Source organism: Urocampus carinirostris, chromosome 18 (assembly GCF_059441175.1).
Source record: "Urocampus carinirostris isolate Australia breed hairy pipefish chromosome 18, RoL_Ucar_1.0, whole genome shotgun sequence".
Classification (NCBI taxonomy): domain Eukaryota; kingdom Metazoa; phylum Chordata; class Actinopteri; order Syngnathiformes; family Syngnathidae; genus Urocampus; species Urocampus carinirostris.
Genome location: NC_142366.1, coordinates 17,379,464 through 17,397,658, shown reverse-complemented (window position 1 = coordinate 17,397,658; position 18,195 = coordinate 17,379,464). Strand labels below are relative to the sequence as shown.

The window sequence follows — 18,195 nt, the reverse complement described above, 5'->3', positions numbered from 1 at the left end:
GCCCATCCCAGCTGTCTTTGGGCAGTGGGCAGGGTACACCCTGAACAGGTTGCCAGCCAGTTGCAGGGCACACAGGGACAGACAACTAGCCCACTCATTCTCACCTAGGGACGATTTGGACCGGCCTATTAACCTGACATGCATGTGTTTAGAATATGGGAGGAAACCGGAATGCCCAGAGGAAACCCACACAGGCACGGGGAGAACATGCAAACTCCACAGCGGGAGGTTGCGGTAGCTGGACTTGAACCGCGAACCTCCGCACCGTGGGGCTATGTGTCAGTTTTTGAGTTTCTTCCCCCTTATCACTAACGTTTTTTTGGGGACCCACTTTTATAGGTGGAGGAAATAAAACCAACAAAATCACAATATAAGACACAATTGAGACAGTGCCAATTGACTAAACAGGGAGACGAGATGAAGCAGGGTGTTATCGCCATCTTTTGTTGAGGAGTGTAATCGACCGTCTGTTTTTCTTCTTTATTTTGCCAGGGCAAATACCCGCGACCCACTGAAAATGGGTCATCGACCCTCCAGGTTGAGAAACACTGAGCTAAATGAAATTTGGATAGTGGCAGTGATAGGTAACAGAATAAATAAAATTATTATTAGCATTATTGTGATTAATATTAGTTTTATTATTTCAACCATTTTATAAATTAAACTGGAGCACCGAAAAATATTTTTTTTGTCTGCAATTGAGAGAGGCCTTTCTTCTTTCCACTCTTCCATAAAGGGCAGATTTATGCATAGTAAGACAATATGTTGTCATATGCTTGGACTGACCCACCTCAACTGTGTACACATGCAGGTCATTCCATGTGATCATGGGTTACTTGGTTTATTCGCTGATTAGTTTTCTTCTTATTTGGGCCGAAAATGTAGGTGGACGGCCAGGTCCTGGTATGTTTGCAGTGGTTTTATGCTCTCTTCATTTTGATATTATTGCTCACACAGTGCTCCGGGAGATGTGTAGATGTTGCGAAATCTTCCTGTCTCATTCCTGCTTTGAACTTTATTCCAGAGCTGCCTGGTGTGTTTTCATGGTCTTGATATCTCCTTTTAAAGACCTCTGTTTGGATATTTTTTTACATTACCTATGTTTTTATGTTTTTTTTATATTTTTTTGTGTAATTATGTTTACTATGTTTCGTTTATTTTTACCCATTGCAACATCTATTGCATTCTGGTGAGCCTGGAAGGGGGATTACCACTTGTGTGGCCCCATCTCTAGGTTTTACCTTGCCCTCATGTTGGTTTCAGATCAAGGATATGGTGTAATTGTCCTTTGAGGCACTTTGTGATTAAGGGCTATACAAATAGATGTGACTTCACTAGACTTCACCTCTGAACCCATCACAGAACAGGTGCATTTAAACTGAGACTTAATGACACACAGGTGCACTCTGTTTGTCGTTGCTAGTCATTTAGGTCGACATTGGATCATTCAGAAGTCATTAGGGAACTTCTGGATTCATTTTTCAGTTTTGCATTGTCAATATAATATAACATGTTGAAATAATGGGCACCACGGCGGCGACAGTGGTTAGCACGCGTGCAGCACAATTCTGAGGCCATTGGATCGAGCTTTCCTGTGTGGAGTTTGCTTGTTCTCCCCGGGCACTCCGGTTTCCTCCCACATTCTAAAAACTTGCATGTTAGGTTGATTGTGTGCCCTACGGCTGTCTGCGAACCAGTTCGGGGTGTCCCCTGCCCACTCCCCGGAGACAGCTGGGATGGGCTCCAGCACCCCCGCGGCCCTACTGTGGATAAGCGGTGCAGATAATGGTGTTGAAATTATTGGTTTGAAACTCCTCCCTGTGCTTTATATGTTGATTCTTAGAAAATATTTTCATTTTTTAAGCTTTAAGCTTTGAAGACTTGAATGTGGCAATATGACAAAATGTCCTAGGAGGGGTCATTACTTTCATGAGGCACTTTAAGATAATTATCCCTCTTTTTTTTTTCTTTTGCGATAAAATTTGTGTTTATTGTTTTGAAAATGCAACATCTGCAAGCTCCATCCACTTATAGTACATTGAATAACTTTAAGGAGGCTGCTGTCTACCACAGCGGAAGAAAGGAAGCCATAAGAGAAGCTCACGTGGTGTCTCGCGGATTCAGTTTTTACTGCCGATACCCTGAAGCGTTTTTGCCTGGGGTGCACACCATGCACTGTACTCCCCAATGTGGATTTTCCCAGTCGTTGTTCGTAGGCTTCGTTCTTTTTCTTGACAGGAAGCAAATTTGTGGTCAAAAACGCATCATCTGTTGTCAGATGACTTTGCAGGACAGAGAACTCATTAATGTTTCTGAGTGAGGCGAAATCGGAAAGCACAGAGGCACATTGATTAAAAAAGAGAAGGAGGGGGGGAAGTAACGGTTACTAAATACATAAATGTTTCAACCAAACTTCAAAAAACCTTTTATGTGGGAGTGTGACTTCTTTTTGCTACCAGCAAAGAAATTGGATTGTTAAACATCAATAAAATGAAACAAAAAACACACATTATCTACTTATTAGCCAATACCTAACACAACATTTATTATGCCGTTTTAAATACTACCAATTGATGTTATTATCTCTCAAATATTGTCGCCACTGCTGTGATTGCTGATAAATTGCTGTTTTGCGGATTACAGGCAAAAAGTAAAACATGAGGGAAAATCTGTTGTTTTATATATATATACATCAAAGAGATCAAAGCCAGGAGAGAAAACTTACCACATGTTGTGAGTCATAATTGTATTCATATTTAGTTTATTTTGTCTTTTATTAGCATATTTGGTATTGGAGTATATATATATATATATATATATATATATATATATATATATATATATATATATATATATATATATATATATATATATATATATATATATATATAGTAATCCCTCGGTTATTGGGGACCAAAACCAACCGCGAAAAGTGAAAATCTGCGAAGTAGCGACGCCCCTTCTAAAATGCTTTAAAAATTCCCTTTTTTTTTAAAAAATGATCTTATTTTACTACTATTAGTTTTTAGACCCTCAAAGCTCTGAACCCGTGAACGTGGAACCGCAAAGTAGCGACGCCCCTTCAGAAATGCTTAAAAAAAAAAAAAAATATATATATATATATATATATATATATATATATATATATATATATATATATATATATATATATATATATATATATATATATATATATATATATATATATATATATATATATATATATATATATACTGGTATATACATATATATATATATATATATATATATATATATATATATATATATATATATATATATATATATATATATATATATATATATATATATATATATATATATATATATATATATATATATATATATATATATATATATAAATATATATATATTTTTTTATTATTTTATTTTATTATTATTATTTTCTAGACCCGCGAAGCTCTGAACCCGCGAATGTGGAACCTCGACGTAGTGAGGTCCCACTGTATGTATATATATATATATATATATATATATATATATTATAAAAAAAACTAGTTGAAAGAATTCATTACAAATAAAACAAATTCTGATGAGCAGTGAATAAGAAAAATGTAAAAACAAAGTACATTTTAAAAAATAAGATAAACAAAAAATAACAATTGAGGTTATTCATTTTTTTATTTTTGTCAAGATAATTTTACTCTTAAAAGCAAAAAGGGGGACGGCTGTTTTTTGAGGAAAAAATGTGTTTTGAGGTATTTAACTATGACTTATAAATATTAGAATTTTAAATTTGTCATCAATTTCATAATATATTTTTAATGAAAAAATAGGAAAGGTATTTTTTTAGAGAGGCTAAAGTTTATGTTTCAGAAATAAAAATGTGATTGGTACTTGATAAGCATATTAGTTGAATACTTGTGCTGGAATCTGTCAAATAATAACTGCGACTTAACATTCTTTACATTATTTAAAAGAAAATATGCAATATTATTCCGTTTGATGTCACTGTATTCTGTAGTGCAACTGAATACGAGTGCTAAAAAGCGTAAGGAAGAATTCAAACCATGGAGACTGAATGTGACCAATTTGCATTGTTTTTTTTCTCTTTTTCAACCAGCATTTCGTGAGGGTATTGTTTTGCAGCAGCAATATAGATGCCAATCTGATGATATGTAAAATAAGCACGGATGCCTCGACTGAAAATATATCATGCTTTCATAATAGTTCATATATGTTTGCCTATTATTAAAATCAATATAATTATATAAGTCACGGTTGCCATGGCGCACAATTGGCCCGCCCGTGTGGCGCCAGCTGCGGCTCGTTGACAGATGGCGTTTCTGTCTATTTAAGCTCAGTGCTCTCACTCTTTCTTTGACGGACCTCTGCCCCGCAAGATGTGGGTTTTGACTCGGTCCTGTTTCCTATTGTTTTTTCCTGTCCGGTATGGTTCCCATTTATTTTGTCCTGTTTAATATTGGTTTCCAGTTTTGTTCCGGTCTCGTTTGTCCTGTTTATTTTCAATATCCTGTTTTGATAACCATTCTGTCTGTCCCGTTGTTTAATATCCGTTTCCAGTTTCGTTCTTGTCCAGTTTGTCCTGTTTATTTTCAATATCTTTTTTTTATATTAATCCTGTCTGTCCTGTCCTGTCCAATATCGACCTCATCCGTCCGATACCTACTTGGGCAATTGGTATCGATCTTTGGCTTCCTATCATTCCACGCCTGACTGCTGCCTAAAGTGCATGACTCCCCTTTTCCCGTAAAATAAAAGGCTTGTGTGAGAAGTGTCACGCTTTTGGGTCCTGATCCTGTTCCGGTTCTTGACAATATGTTTTTAACAAATGACGTTTTTCTACCACTAGGAGGCATTAGATACTACACACTGTCCCTATAATAATAATTCATAATAACAATTAAAAAAAACTTAGATATTGAGATGCCTGCTAAGCAGTTGTAAGCACCTAGATTCAAACTAATGTCTTAATTTCCAACCCTGCTCTAAGCGTCCAATAACATTTGGAATTTAACACCGCCCTGCAAATCATATTGCTATCTGTCCGGTTGACTGCTTTCATTTACACTATATTATTGTTGTTCAACTCGTTTTGTATGAGTGCATAATGATACTGCACCATTTTTGTTTTTTAATCCGCAAAATTGTTTTATTCATTTTCTCATAATAACTACAATAAGCAGAGACCCAATCAACCATTAGCGGTCGCAATGCAGACCTGCACGTGCGATAGTAAAAACGGATGTAATAGAAAGCAGATGAACCGCACCAATACCGCGTTTGCCATTTTGCCCCCGAGTCTTCGCAATTCAGAAAACTGATTGGTACTCCGCCTCTAAAAAAAATGGGTTTTAAATAAGTTACAATTAGATAAGCATTCATCTCAGCAGTAACAATGAATGTCTGGCTGTAGGGCTCGTGGAACGTAAAAACAGATTTACCAAAACTCTCCTCAACCAGATTGGTCCAGCATTACCCCACCCTCTCTATTTTAATTACAACCCCCCCACCCCTTGTCTCTTACCCCTTGATTTCGCCCCTTTGAAATCGTATATTGTATACAAATCCACGCCGTTCACGGGCTAGAGCGCCACTCATCAACAAAATCTGCATAAAATGATGTTTCCAAAGCCTCAAAGGCGAAAAAGAAGAGCTTTTTTTCCCCTTAATTACATATAGAGTGCATCTTTGTGTAAACATACCCGGAACCAAAGCAACATTTTACAGGATTTACCTTCACGTTTGCATTGTTCTCAGAAATGAGATGTAGGACTTCGAAGTTTGTTTGACATGATTTCAAAGGGACCGCGCTTGAAACGTTCCATGTACAGTAGACCACCTACCGTCGTGGAGCCCCCCCCTCTCGTATGAATATGGTGTGGTTGGATTATACGCCATGGGATTTATGTAGGTTTAACTTCTCGACTGGCAAGTGTCGACGCGCATGTAAATGTTGTTGTACCTTGGCAGAATAGACCGACTCGGGTTGTGTAATTGGTGGTAATGTGTTATGGTTACGCCACAATATTAAGGACATGTGCGCAATTGAATATAAGGAGTTGGATGTTTTGAGTTCTAGCTGGGTCTTTTTTTCTTTTAGTGCTATTCAGGGGCCACTTATGGTAAAATATACACTAGCTAAGGGATGTCATACTCTGGGGCCAAAGTCAGAGTGTCTGTTCTGAGGCGGGGCGGATCTGTGAAATAATGTCAACTCAGAGTTTTTACGGATATTTAAAATCATTAGAAATGCTCTGTCGGAACCAGAACAGGAAACGGGACCCACTCGTGTAACGTTACTTACAGTTTTATTGGGGGGGGAAAGATAGGAGCGCACACTCGGAGATCGTTGGTCGCGGGGAGTAGGTTGCTCAGCCGCAGAAGTGGGACTTCCGTGGCGAGGGATGACGGTGCCGGGAACGGAAAAAGTCGAAATCAAACAGATCGTGGCGGGAGAAAAACAAGCACAAAAACACAGGAAAAATGGATATTCGCAGACGGACCGATAAAAGGCGACTGTCAGGACAGCGTTTGAATACTGACAGGGAGCGAGTTCCAGATGGCGCCCACGGGCGGGGCCAATTGGGCACCAGGGCAACCGTGACAGAAGCAGGCGCCACACGGCGGGGGCCAATTGGGCGCCATGGCAACTGTGACGTGCTCGAATTTTAATCTCATGCTTTCGAGGATTGAAAAGTACTTGAAATAATCTGTGGTCTGTGCAGCCTTTTGAGTCTCTTTGTAATTAAGGGCTATACAATTAAACATGACTTGACTTAACTTGAAGTGCTTGTAAATTGCGATTGTTACCAGGTTTGCTTTAAATTGACATCGACGTTGCTTTCTGGTGGCTTCACTTTGCCATTGCATTTCTTCTTTCCTCGTGATTAACGGAAGCTGGCATTAGTTTTATGGCATTGTCCTATAAAGCGTCAACACCCCTTATGGGTTGTTCAAGTGCGAGCTACAACTAAGCAAAACACTATGAAATGTGTATTAGTGCACTCATCACATATCAATGGATATGGATATTTATTATGAGCCATGCAAAAAAATTAACGTAGCATTTCCCAGAGGGATATTGTAATGGGAAGAACTTCCTGCAACTGAAAATGTAAGCTCCATATTACTCTCATTTTACCCAACACCTATATGTCTCAAAAATACATACACACCTTTTTTTCGGATCCCAAAATATATTTGTAATTTACTCAACATCTAAAAATCATGTTAAATGTACACATAGGATTAAAAATCCTGTATACTGCAGATTTATTTGTGGCTCTGCAAAATTCACTGTTTACAACTGATGTCTTTTTAATGGCACTAGAGAAATTGAAAATGTCTCTGCGACTCCCTAAAAACTGCTTGCAATGAGAAATGTGTACAAACCCTGTCAACTCCGATGTTAAGCTTTTTTTTTTTCAGTATAATGCATAAGTAACCTACCCTACATATAATCACAGATGACCAGGGATCTTTTCTAAACACAACACATTCATTAACAAACATTAGGGAAAACTATTTTCATATTTGGGATTGAACGAGCCAACTGCGTTATATTACCAGTTCAGCAAAGGCGTTTTTATACCTGAACCCACTCACCAGGATATGGAAACCTAACACTGCTCTCCAGCACCCAGAGAGAGCATTTGGTTTGTATGTATTTAAAAAAAATCATAACTTTTAATACAAAATAATCTAGAAATGTGCTTCCTTTTTTGACATACTCGGAAATTATAGTGGGCCAGATACGGCCTCTGGGTCATATGCTTGACATGCCTCCACTAGCTCAATGGTTTTCTACCTATTTTCCATGATGTAGACTGATTTTTTTTTTTTCATCTAAGTACCCACAGTCCAAAGGGTGTCCAACGTGCTGCCCGTGGACACTAGGTAGCCCCCTGAGAACACCTGAGTTGTCAACAGTCTGAAAACATCTCAACAGTGATCGGTCATTGGGATTTTCAAGGAAATTTGTTTTCTAACATACATCGTGTTTTACTGGTCGACTGGTCCTGTATTGCGTATTCCGTGAATAATTATAACGTTAAAATAACAAAGGAACAACAAAGTAAATTGTTATTTTGAGAATGTGTATCAAATTGGTAGCCCTTCAAGATAATCAGTAACAAAAAGTAACCCTCAGAGTCAAAAGGGTTGGTGCTATCTCCACTACACAATACAGCGACATCTAGTGGTCAAATATTAAACAGTGTGTCATTAAAATAGGGTTGGTTTTAGCACTCAATCCAATACGTCACATCAAATCACATTTTAATTTCCATTCTTAAGATTTCAAATTACCAAAACTATTTGCAAGTAAAACAATACCATTAAAAAACAGATTACCAGATTATTCCGGATTATAAGGTTCACCTGATTATAAGACGAAACTTCACAAATATTAGTTAATGAGAGATTTTATTTATATATAAGGCGCACCGGATTACAAGGCACGTACATTAAAACTACAATGTGAGTGAGGTTTGTATTAAATCAATTATCAGAAAGTAAAAAGCTTATTTCGTAGGACATAAACATGAAGACATCTGGTTGAAAAATTAAAATAATACTTCATAATCGCTGACAGTATGGAGAAATGTTTAGGTTTTTTTAATGCATTTTCTCTTTTATTCACCGTATTTCCAGTCAATAAGGCACAACAGCTTTTACAAAATACTTTACTATGTCCTCCTTCTACTTTTACATGTCTGGCTCAATTTACTAACTGGACTTTAGGCAAATGTGGGATATACATTCATAGCAGAGGTCATTTATTAATTATGTTTATCTATATAAACCTCCTCTTGTATTATAACCACAATTGACCCGTTTTTTTATTTTAAATGCACACAAAAAATACTTTGTTTATTGCATTAGGCACTCTTGATCCTGTCACGACTATATATTTTAACAAAATAAACGGGAAAAAAAACAACCCCTACATCATTAATTGCTCTAAAATCAATTGTTTAATTATATAAAATCAAATCAAGATTATCAAACACTAGCTACAGCCAAAACTAAAATATTAAGTGGACACCAACTCCAAGCACCAACTACAGTGCATGCGTCTTAACACATACTTGCATACACATGCAAATTCTTTCCCATAATCTTGCTCCTGCTTTTTTTTATTTATTTTGTTTTGTTTTGGAACTGCTAATGAATATCAGTCCTTTGTGGGTGTTTATTTGGTCCTGTAAATTTATACTTTCTTTTTAGAGCTGTTGTGCTTTTCGATTTGTATTTATATTAAAATAATTATGTTGAAAAAAAAAGCATTTTTAGCCTTGTTCTTGAAGTAAACATGTGTGTAAAAATATGTGTTATGTTAGTTCATTATAATAAAATGGAAAAATATAAAAAACATATTAGCATATGTTTAGTAATGCCTCTAAATAAAAGGTACCAAAATAATGTTTTATTCATGTATATAATTCTTTTGAAGGACATTTTAAATGTTTTCAAATTTTAAATTCAGGGCAGAGAAGAGGGTGACGGATCCACAGAAAAAAATAGAAAATCATATTTTCATGGCTAAGGAAGCCTAACAAGACAATGTTAGATTATTGAAATAGGTCACTGAGTATGTTGCCACAATAACATGACTTTACCAGCTATATTAAGTTTATTATTTAATCATTACAGCATTACTTCAAGAATGAAATTACTCATTTAGTCATTTAAATGCACTTATGTTCATCCACATATTTGAATTAAGTATTTACTTGCTGTCAGGGTTGGGTAGGGTTACTTTAACTGGATTACTTTCAATTACTTTTGGGTTACTCCAATACCAAATATGCTAATAAAAGACAAAAGAAACTAAATATGAATAAAATTACTACATTTTGTGCAGGCTTGGGGAGTATTGGAATACATGGAACGGCAAAAAATGATGTTGGCAAGCTGTTTGGATTTATTTTCATTTTTTTTTCTGTCGCATTTTATGTTAGTTTTGATCAAAGAGATCAAAGCCAGAAGAGAAAGCTTACCACGTGTTGTGAGTCATAATTTTATTAATATGTTGTTTCTTTTGTCTTTTATTAGCATATTTGGTATTGGAGTGATCCAAAAGTAATTGAAAGTAATCAAGTTAAAGTAACCCTACCCTACCCTGTCCACATATTTGAATTAAGTATTTTCTTGACGTTCTGGCCTTGACAAAATCATGTCATGATAAATGCACACATAGGATTAAAAATCCCGTAGACTGCAGATTTATTTGTGGCTCTGCAAAATACATCGTTTACAACTGATATCTTTGTAATGGTACTACGTAAATTGAAACATTCCCTTTGAGACTCCCTAAAAACTGCTTAAATCTTGCAAAGAGAAATGTGTAAAAACCCTGTCAACTCCGATGTTAAGCTTTCTTTTTCATTTATTAACAAACATTAGGGAAAACTATTTTTATATTTAGGATTTAACTGTTTTATATTCACAGTTCAGTAAAGGGAGTTTTACACCTGAACCAACTCACCAGGATATGGAAACTGAACACTGCTCTCCAGCAGCCAGAGAGAGCATTTGGTTGGCATGTATTTAAAAAAACCTTAACTTTTAATAGAAATTATCTAGAAACTTGCTTCCTTTTTGGACATACTCGGAAAATATGGAGGGCCAGATACGGCCTTGGGGAGTAACGGAATACGTGGGACGGCAAAAATGATGTTGGCAACTGTTTGGATTTATTTTCATTTTGTTTCTGTCACATTTTATGTTAGTTTTGCCGGAGATCAAAGAGATCAAAGTCAGGAGAGAGAGCTTACCACGTGTTGTAAGTCATAATTTTATTCATATTTAGTTTCTTTTGTCTTTTATACGCATATTTGGTATTGGAGTAATCCAAAAGTAATTGAAAGTAATCAAGTTAGAGTAACCCTACCCAACCCTGCTTGCTGTGTCCTTTCGTATCAGTACCTTCCCAGAAATGGTCTCCCGCCCTTTTCTTATCGTACAACTGTCAAAATACACCTGCAACCAGTTTTAACAAAGGGCTCTTGAATAGGATGTCAGTTCCTTTCTTTGCCTGTTGAAGTTTCATGTTCTATTTTTCAAATCCACACCCCTTTTCTATTCAAAATGTGGTTAGCAAATTTTGAGGCCTTTCTTGGGAGACAGGTCGCCATCGAAAGGCACTCTGATTTTAACTTTATTTTGAAATTTTATAATCAATTGCATTTCTTCTTTCCAGCTCTATTTTTTAAATGTCCGACTACTCGAAAGAACACGTGGCGAGACATCAGAATATTCATTTGCTTTTAGTTACAAAGTGATGAGGATTTTTGTGCATTTTTGACAGCTGATTCAAGGTTTATTTTACAAGCAAACATTAAATCATTTGCGATTTTTTTAATTTTGTTTCCATATCCGTACCAAATGAGTAGTCTTTTTCCCGTGCAAGACATTTTTAGATAAACATAATATTCCAAGAGAGAATATTTTTGCCTGCAAATTCAAGATTAAAAAAACAACAAAAGAAAACACGGAGGACATATTTTAATGTGACCTTCATTACGCATTCATGTCAACTTTTCTTATCTATTTATGATGATTTTTTTTTTCCACTCCTGTTGTTCAATTAGCGCTTGACCCCTTTAGCGGCGATGTAAATTAAATGACATTTCAGTGTCGTCCCATATTTAAAATACTGCGTTAGTTGCGGATCATAAATGATGATCTTCATTCCGCAGCTAATTTATTCATTTAACAATTTCCCTCCAGAAGTTACAGCAGAAGGCTCTGCAGCAACCTAAGCAGAAGAAATCCAAGTCGGCTGAATTTCTGATGGCTGAGTCCTGCTTGATGAGTTATTGCTCATAATTTGTGTAAGGATTAATTAACTAATTACAGACAAATGGCTTTGGGCTAAATTTTGCTCTTGCTTGTCAGGGCGCAATTTGTAATTATTTTAATCATTTCACGACCCCCCCCCCTCCACACACACACACACACACACTCCTCTTCCTGCAAGATTCTGATTTAATTTTAACCTAATTGTGTTTTAGTGTCATCCGAGGAGGATGCGTGAGAATCATCTGGGGGCAAACCAAACCTTTCGCTTGTAAATACGCATTCTTCTGTTAAAGTCCAGTTTGACGAGGGATACACAACATTTTTTTACGCAGTTAGAGATTCAGAGATTCAGATTCAAAACTACTTTATTGTCATTCTAGTACACGTGTATACAGAACGAAATGTCGATACATCTTACCCGCACAGTTTCCTTAAAAGTACAGATATAAATAAAATGTTGTATTGAGTTGGAGTATTCATCTCATCTCATCAGCTGTACCGCTTATCCTCATTAGGGTTGCGGGGGGGCTGGAGCCCATCCCAGCCATCTCCGGGCAGTGGGCAGGGGACACCCTGAACTGGTTGCCAGCCAATCGCAGGGCACACAGGGACAGACAACTCATTCGCTCATTCACACCTAGGGACAATTTGGACCGGCCACTTCACCTGAAATGCATGTTTTTGGAACGTGGGAGGAAACCGGAGTGCCCGGAGGAAACCCACGCAAGCACGGGGAGAACATACAAACTCCGCACAGGAAGTCTGGAGCTGGATTTGAACCCACGACAGGTTCCCATGACATGAACTGTGCCGCACAAGCGCTAACCACTGCGCCGCCGTGCTGCCCTGAGTTGGAGTATTGAGTACTAATAATATACTAAATAATTATGGCTATGTATAGTATTTTACAGTAGTGCAAAGAGTGCAAGAGGAGCACCTAACCAGATGTGCAAAATGGGCAGTCAGGTAAACAACTGCCCATTTTAAACGATATTGTAACAATCTGATAACAGCTATATATTGTGCATATATTTTGTTAAAGCGCCTCCATGGTGTCCTGTAGATGAAAGTTCCTGCTTGTTCCCCTTTGTGACAGGTTTCCTAGCTTCGCACATGTCCGACCTCACTTCATGATGCCCGGCTTTTCTTGAAAAGTCCGTCTTTAAAATTAATCTTTATTCAAATTAATTCATTTTCTTATTCCAGCATTAGTGAGTTGACAAAACAGCGATTAAATCAACAATACGGAATTAGGACCCAGATGCGTAACGTTGACCACGAGTTTATTGAGATAAAGAAGAAAGGCAGTGCCCGCTTACATAATCGGAACGTGTTCCGAATGAGGAAGTGGAACTTCCGGAGCGGGAGATCGTGTCGAAGACGGAAAAAACAGGTTGGTTGCCAGGGACAGGAGAGCTAAACGTGGTCAGGATCAAAGACGAGTCGTAAGCCGGGACGGGAGAGCAAAACGTGGTCAGGGTCAAAAAAATATGTCGTAGCCGGAGACAAACGGGGAAATCAGGAACGGACGGTGGACAACGTGTGCAAAAAGCAGGACCGATGTTAGTCATAGTCAAAGTGCTTGCCTTGTAGAAAAAGAGGTTTGCTGACGGACTGACAACAGGCGAGTGAAATGACTGAGCTTAAGTAGGATGGGGAACCAATCAGGGAGCCCGCAGCGGCTGGCGTCAAACAAGCGGGCACAGGTGAAATTAATCATTCATCATGACATATATTTGCTTCTAGCCCATGAACTCGAACACAGGGGACATTGCATATTGTAGCTGGTGTTCCTCACTCTTATTGGAGGAACATGCTTTTGATGTGAGTCTAGGGGTGCTCTTCTGTGTTTTCATGGTCGGTCTTGCTCAGCAACTTTTTCGATCTGATAGAGCCTGGCAGAGTTCTGCGTCAAAATAATTGCGCCTTAGCAGAGACAGACAGACACGTTCTTACGTATAAGTAACGAAGTAACGACTTCAATGTTGCCGCATGTAGTAAAAGTACCGTTATTTTCTTCACAAATTTACTCAAGTATAGTATAGGGATTTAGAAATACTCCTAGTAGTACAAAATTTCCTATAACTTACTTGTGTAAATGTAATCGGTTCATACCCACCTCTGTAACTAAGGGATTACTGCAGGTTTGGGTAGGGTTAATTTAACTTGATTACTTTCAATTACTTTTGGATTACTCCAATACCAAATATGCTAATAAAAGACAAAAGAAACTAAATATGAATAAAATTACTAAATTTTGTGCAGGCTTGGGGAGTAACGGAATACATGGAACGGCAAAAATGATGTTGGCAAGCTGTTTGGATTTATTTTCGTTTTGTTTCTGTCGCATTTTATGTTAGTTTTGCCGGAGATCAAAGAGATCAAAGCCAGGAGAGAAAGCTTACCACGTGTTGTGAGTCATCATTGTATTCATATTTGGTTTCTTTCGTCTTTTATTAGCATATTTGGTATTGGAGTAATCCAAAAGTAATTGAAAGTAATCAAGTTAAAATAACTCTACCCAACCCTGGATTACTGTAATGAATACGTTCTAATGGACAAAATATAAACAACATCACATGATTCAGATTTTTTTAGGCCAGCAGGGAAAGCCTTGCAGGACCTGATGGCCCACCACTGTTAAAATGTATCAAAAAGGGGCATGCATGCCTTACACTTGCGTCTCTCCTCCAGGTGGCTCCGTGTATTGTTACTGATATTTCCGCTTGGCGGAGATTCATAGAAAACCCACCCGCCATTGCGCCGAGATTTCCCTCCTTCCCGTTTGTCTGCCGAGAGAAATCCGAGGTGACAGGCCAGATAGCGCCCTTGCAGCGTACCCGAAAAAAAATGGAGCTGCAAACCCCAGCCAAAGAAAGAGGTGAAGCTTCATTTTTCATTAGCCTCAAATTTGTTGGCAGTCGACGTGTTCCTGATCTAACCTCTCCCCCCCGCTTTCCTTCTCACTCTCCGTTCCGGGGCCCCTCGGTCCCCTGCATTCCAGCCCCGGCGTGTCCTAACAAGCGAAAGCCCCTCCTTGTAATTTTTCCCGGAGAACGCTACGCTAGTGGGTGTTCTATCTCCATGTGGAAGCACCCTCGACACAATCAGCCTTGACTCCCACTCTCAGCTCCATGCCTTGTGGTGGGCCGGAGTCATAGGAGAGCACATTTCCATACACTCACGATAGCGAAGCCGTCGGTTTGTCTGCACTCGGTTCTCACAACGCCCCCGAAACACGGCTCGGGGCCAATCAGGCGCACAAATATGCCCCCTTATAATTCACTATGTCAGGGAGAACTCTTGAGGAATGGGATGGTAAATTAGGATGCGTCGAAGGTTGCCAGTGTGCCAGTTTTCCCAGAAATGAGTCACGTGTGAGTTTTTTGATTTAGGGGGTTTGTTTTTTGCCATAATGGTTCCTAGACTGTAATTATTATCAGTATGTTGGCATATCGTCGTAATGCAAAAAAAAGGTCGAATTGCCTTTTTTGAACATTGTGTCAAAAGGTTGAGAATGTAAGCCCAATTTTTTTGAGCTTCCTGATATAAAAGTCAAATGCGGAACATACATGCGATACAGAATAGGAATAAATCTAGAGCATTCATATGTAGATGATGAAAAATTCATGCAACCATATTTTTGGATGAATAATTTATCTTGGGATTAGTTTGCAAATATTTTTGGCAAAAAACATTATCTTAGAGAAATGGCAAAAGTTACAAATACATATATTATTACAATTTATCATTTACTAGAGTACTTTTGTAGAAAACAGCAACCCAAAACTTGTGTTTTTTCTTTTTTTTTACATCCAATATTTTGTAAGTTGTGTATTTAAACACCCTGTTATTTTGTTATTTCTCCCACTTAGAAATCATGAGGGTAGGTGCATGTCCACCGTGAGAGAGATAAACTAATAAGAAAAATCCAGAAAGCACAATGCATGATTTATTTTGTGATACAGCTGCAAATAAGTATTTGAACACCTGATAGAATGAATGGTTCAGTAGCCTTTGTTTACTATTACTGAGGTAAACATTTACTGTAGTTATTCACCAAGTTTGCACACACTGCAGGATGGATCTTGGCCCACTCCTCCACACAGATCATCTCTAGATCAGTCAGGTTTCTGGGTTGTCGCTGAGAAACACGGAGTTTGAGCACCCTCCAAAGATGTTCGATTGGGTTTAGGTCTGGAGACTGGCTGTGCAATGCTAGAACCTTAATATGCTTCTTACGGAACCACTCCTTGGTTTTCCTGGCTGTGTTTTTCGGGTCATTGTCATATTGGAAGACCCAGCCCTGACCCATCTTCAATGCTCTGACTGAGGGAAGGAGGTTGTTCCCCAAAATCTCACAAGGCACAGCTCCAGTCATCTTCTCTTTAATACAGAGCACTGATCCTGACCCATGTGCAGATGCCCCCAAAATAACAAAAACTAAAAAAAAATACATGATGCTACCACCCCCATTCTTCACAGTAGGGATGGTGTTCTTCGGATTGTACTCTTTATTCTTCTTCCTCCAAACAGAATTAGTGGAATCATGACAAAAAAGTTATATTTTGGTCTTATCTGACCACAAAACTTTCTCCCATGACTCCTCTGTGTCATCCAAATGGTCATATGCAAACTTAAGACCCCTCCATGATTTCTATCTACAATATCAGGAGGGTGTGTAACTTATTTCTGGGCTGAGCATGCAGAGTGAGTCAGAATCTATTCAAGACAATAAAAAATAAATAAACAAGAAAATAGTACTTCATTTTTAAAAAACTGGTGTAGCTTGACCGTAGTCATTTGCTTTTACTTTTAAAAATATTGATTTTTTTTTCTGATCTTCTTGTTATAGTCCATCCAGTGATAAACAATAATGGGAGGGAGATGATGTTGTGCCTCTCCTGTCACCATAGAAATATAAGATATTAGATATATTCAATGGCTGTAATTCTTCTTTTTCATTTCACTTTGCAATTTTCAATATTCCTTTTTCAAGATATTCTGTGTTTTTAAAAGAATATTCTCGATATTATTAATTCAATGAGTATGTAACATTGTTGTGCTGAGCGTCTGCAGAGGCAGTGAGGCAGGCAATTCTCTTGCCTCAAGGCAGAGGGCGATAGTGAGATTTTGATTCAGCATGCATCTCAGCCCTAAACAGTATAATTTGTGGCGGTATTGGCCATCTATCAGCAATTGAAGTGACCCGGTATTTTCCTATAGTTCCAAATTGGGCGATTACCTATCTATCAATGCTTTTATTTGAAAGGAGCACAATGACTTCATTTATAGGTTAAAGTAAGACAATACAATGTTTTTGTATGCTAGAGTTTATATATTGCTTTCTTGATCCGCCAGGTTCAATTAATTGTAAATCTGACTGTGCCTTACCAGACACCAGCCTCACCACCAATGTTCCCTCGAAGCTGCACGCGTGCGCAATTGCGCACTGCTCGCACATTCTCAGCGCACAAGAAAATCTAGCCAGCGCAAGAAAATTAGGGCTCAAAATTACTAATTAAGAAGCGACTTAAGTCAAAGTTACAGTGCATGAAGGTAAAAATACACGGATTCCCCTTATGTTGTGTCCTAAATGAGAGTCGAAGTCGAACGAAGTTGAGTAAAGTTAGTAGAGAACCGGCTTCTTCGGCTCGGCTCACTAAAAGGAACCGGCTCTTTCGGGTCCTAAACGGCTCTTCAGGTTGTTTTTGCTTCTTTAATCCCAACATGACCAAATATTATGTAAAATTATGCACAACATGACTCAAAGGAACGGGGGAATAGAACAAAAAAGAAAAAAATACCAAAATGAAAAAGTAGTGAAAGCTGAGAAAAAAAGAAACAAAAGAAAGAGAAAAAAAAAAGGACACATTTTGAAAGAAAGCCGGAAAAAAGTAAATAGAGAACAAATGGCGAACAAAAAGATAAAAGTAACAAACAAGTAGAAAAAAACATGGAAAAAAGAAGAAAAAGTTTGTGTTGCATTCAAATAATTTCCAATTACATCAAGTGAATATTGTTGCCAACATCGTACTTCCACTAAAAAATGTGATTAAGTACAGTTCTGTATCTTGCAACCAACTACCGTATTTTCCGCACTATAGGGCGCACCGGGTTATAGGGCGCACCCCCAAAAAATAGTTTTTGGTCCTATATCTTCCATAGATAAGGCGCACCGGATTATAAGGCGCTACAATGGGAACGTGGACAAAACAGTCAGATGATTCAGTCCAACTGATTACCCCCTTAACATTCCCAAAGCTTGCAAAGACGCAAATACGTGTTGTAGACACGTGCGGATGCGGTGTCCGTACGATGTCACTCAAATGCATCATTTCAAATATCATTCGGAAGGTTAAAGTCTTGGGATTCAAGAAATGCCAA

General features: G+C 37.9%; 1 protein-coding gene across 1 annotated transcript in view; it reads left to right on the top strand.

The window, feature by feature from the left end:
- ofcc1 (orofacial cleft 1 candidate 1) overlaps nt 1-18,195 on the top strand; it is a 201,023-nt gene that overhangs the window by 11,965 nt on the left and 170,863 nt on the right. The window contains exon 2 of the mRNA XM_088322071.1: nt 14,503-14,689. Coding sequence (XP_088178197.1) covers nt 14,659-14,689 — 31 coding nt within the window. The 5' untranslated portion in view covers nt 14,503-14,658. The remainder of the gene's footprint in view (nt 1-14,502; nt 14,690-18,195) is intronic.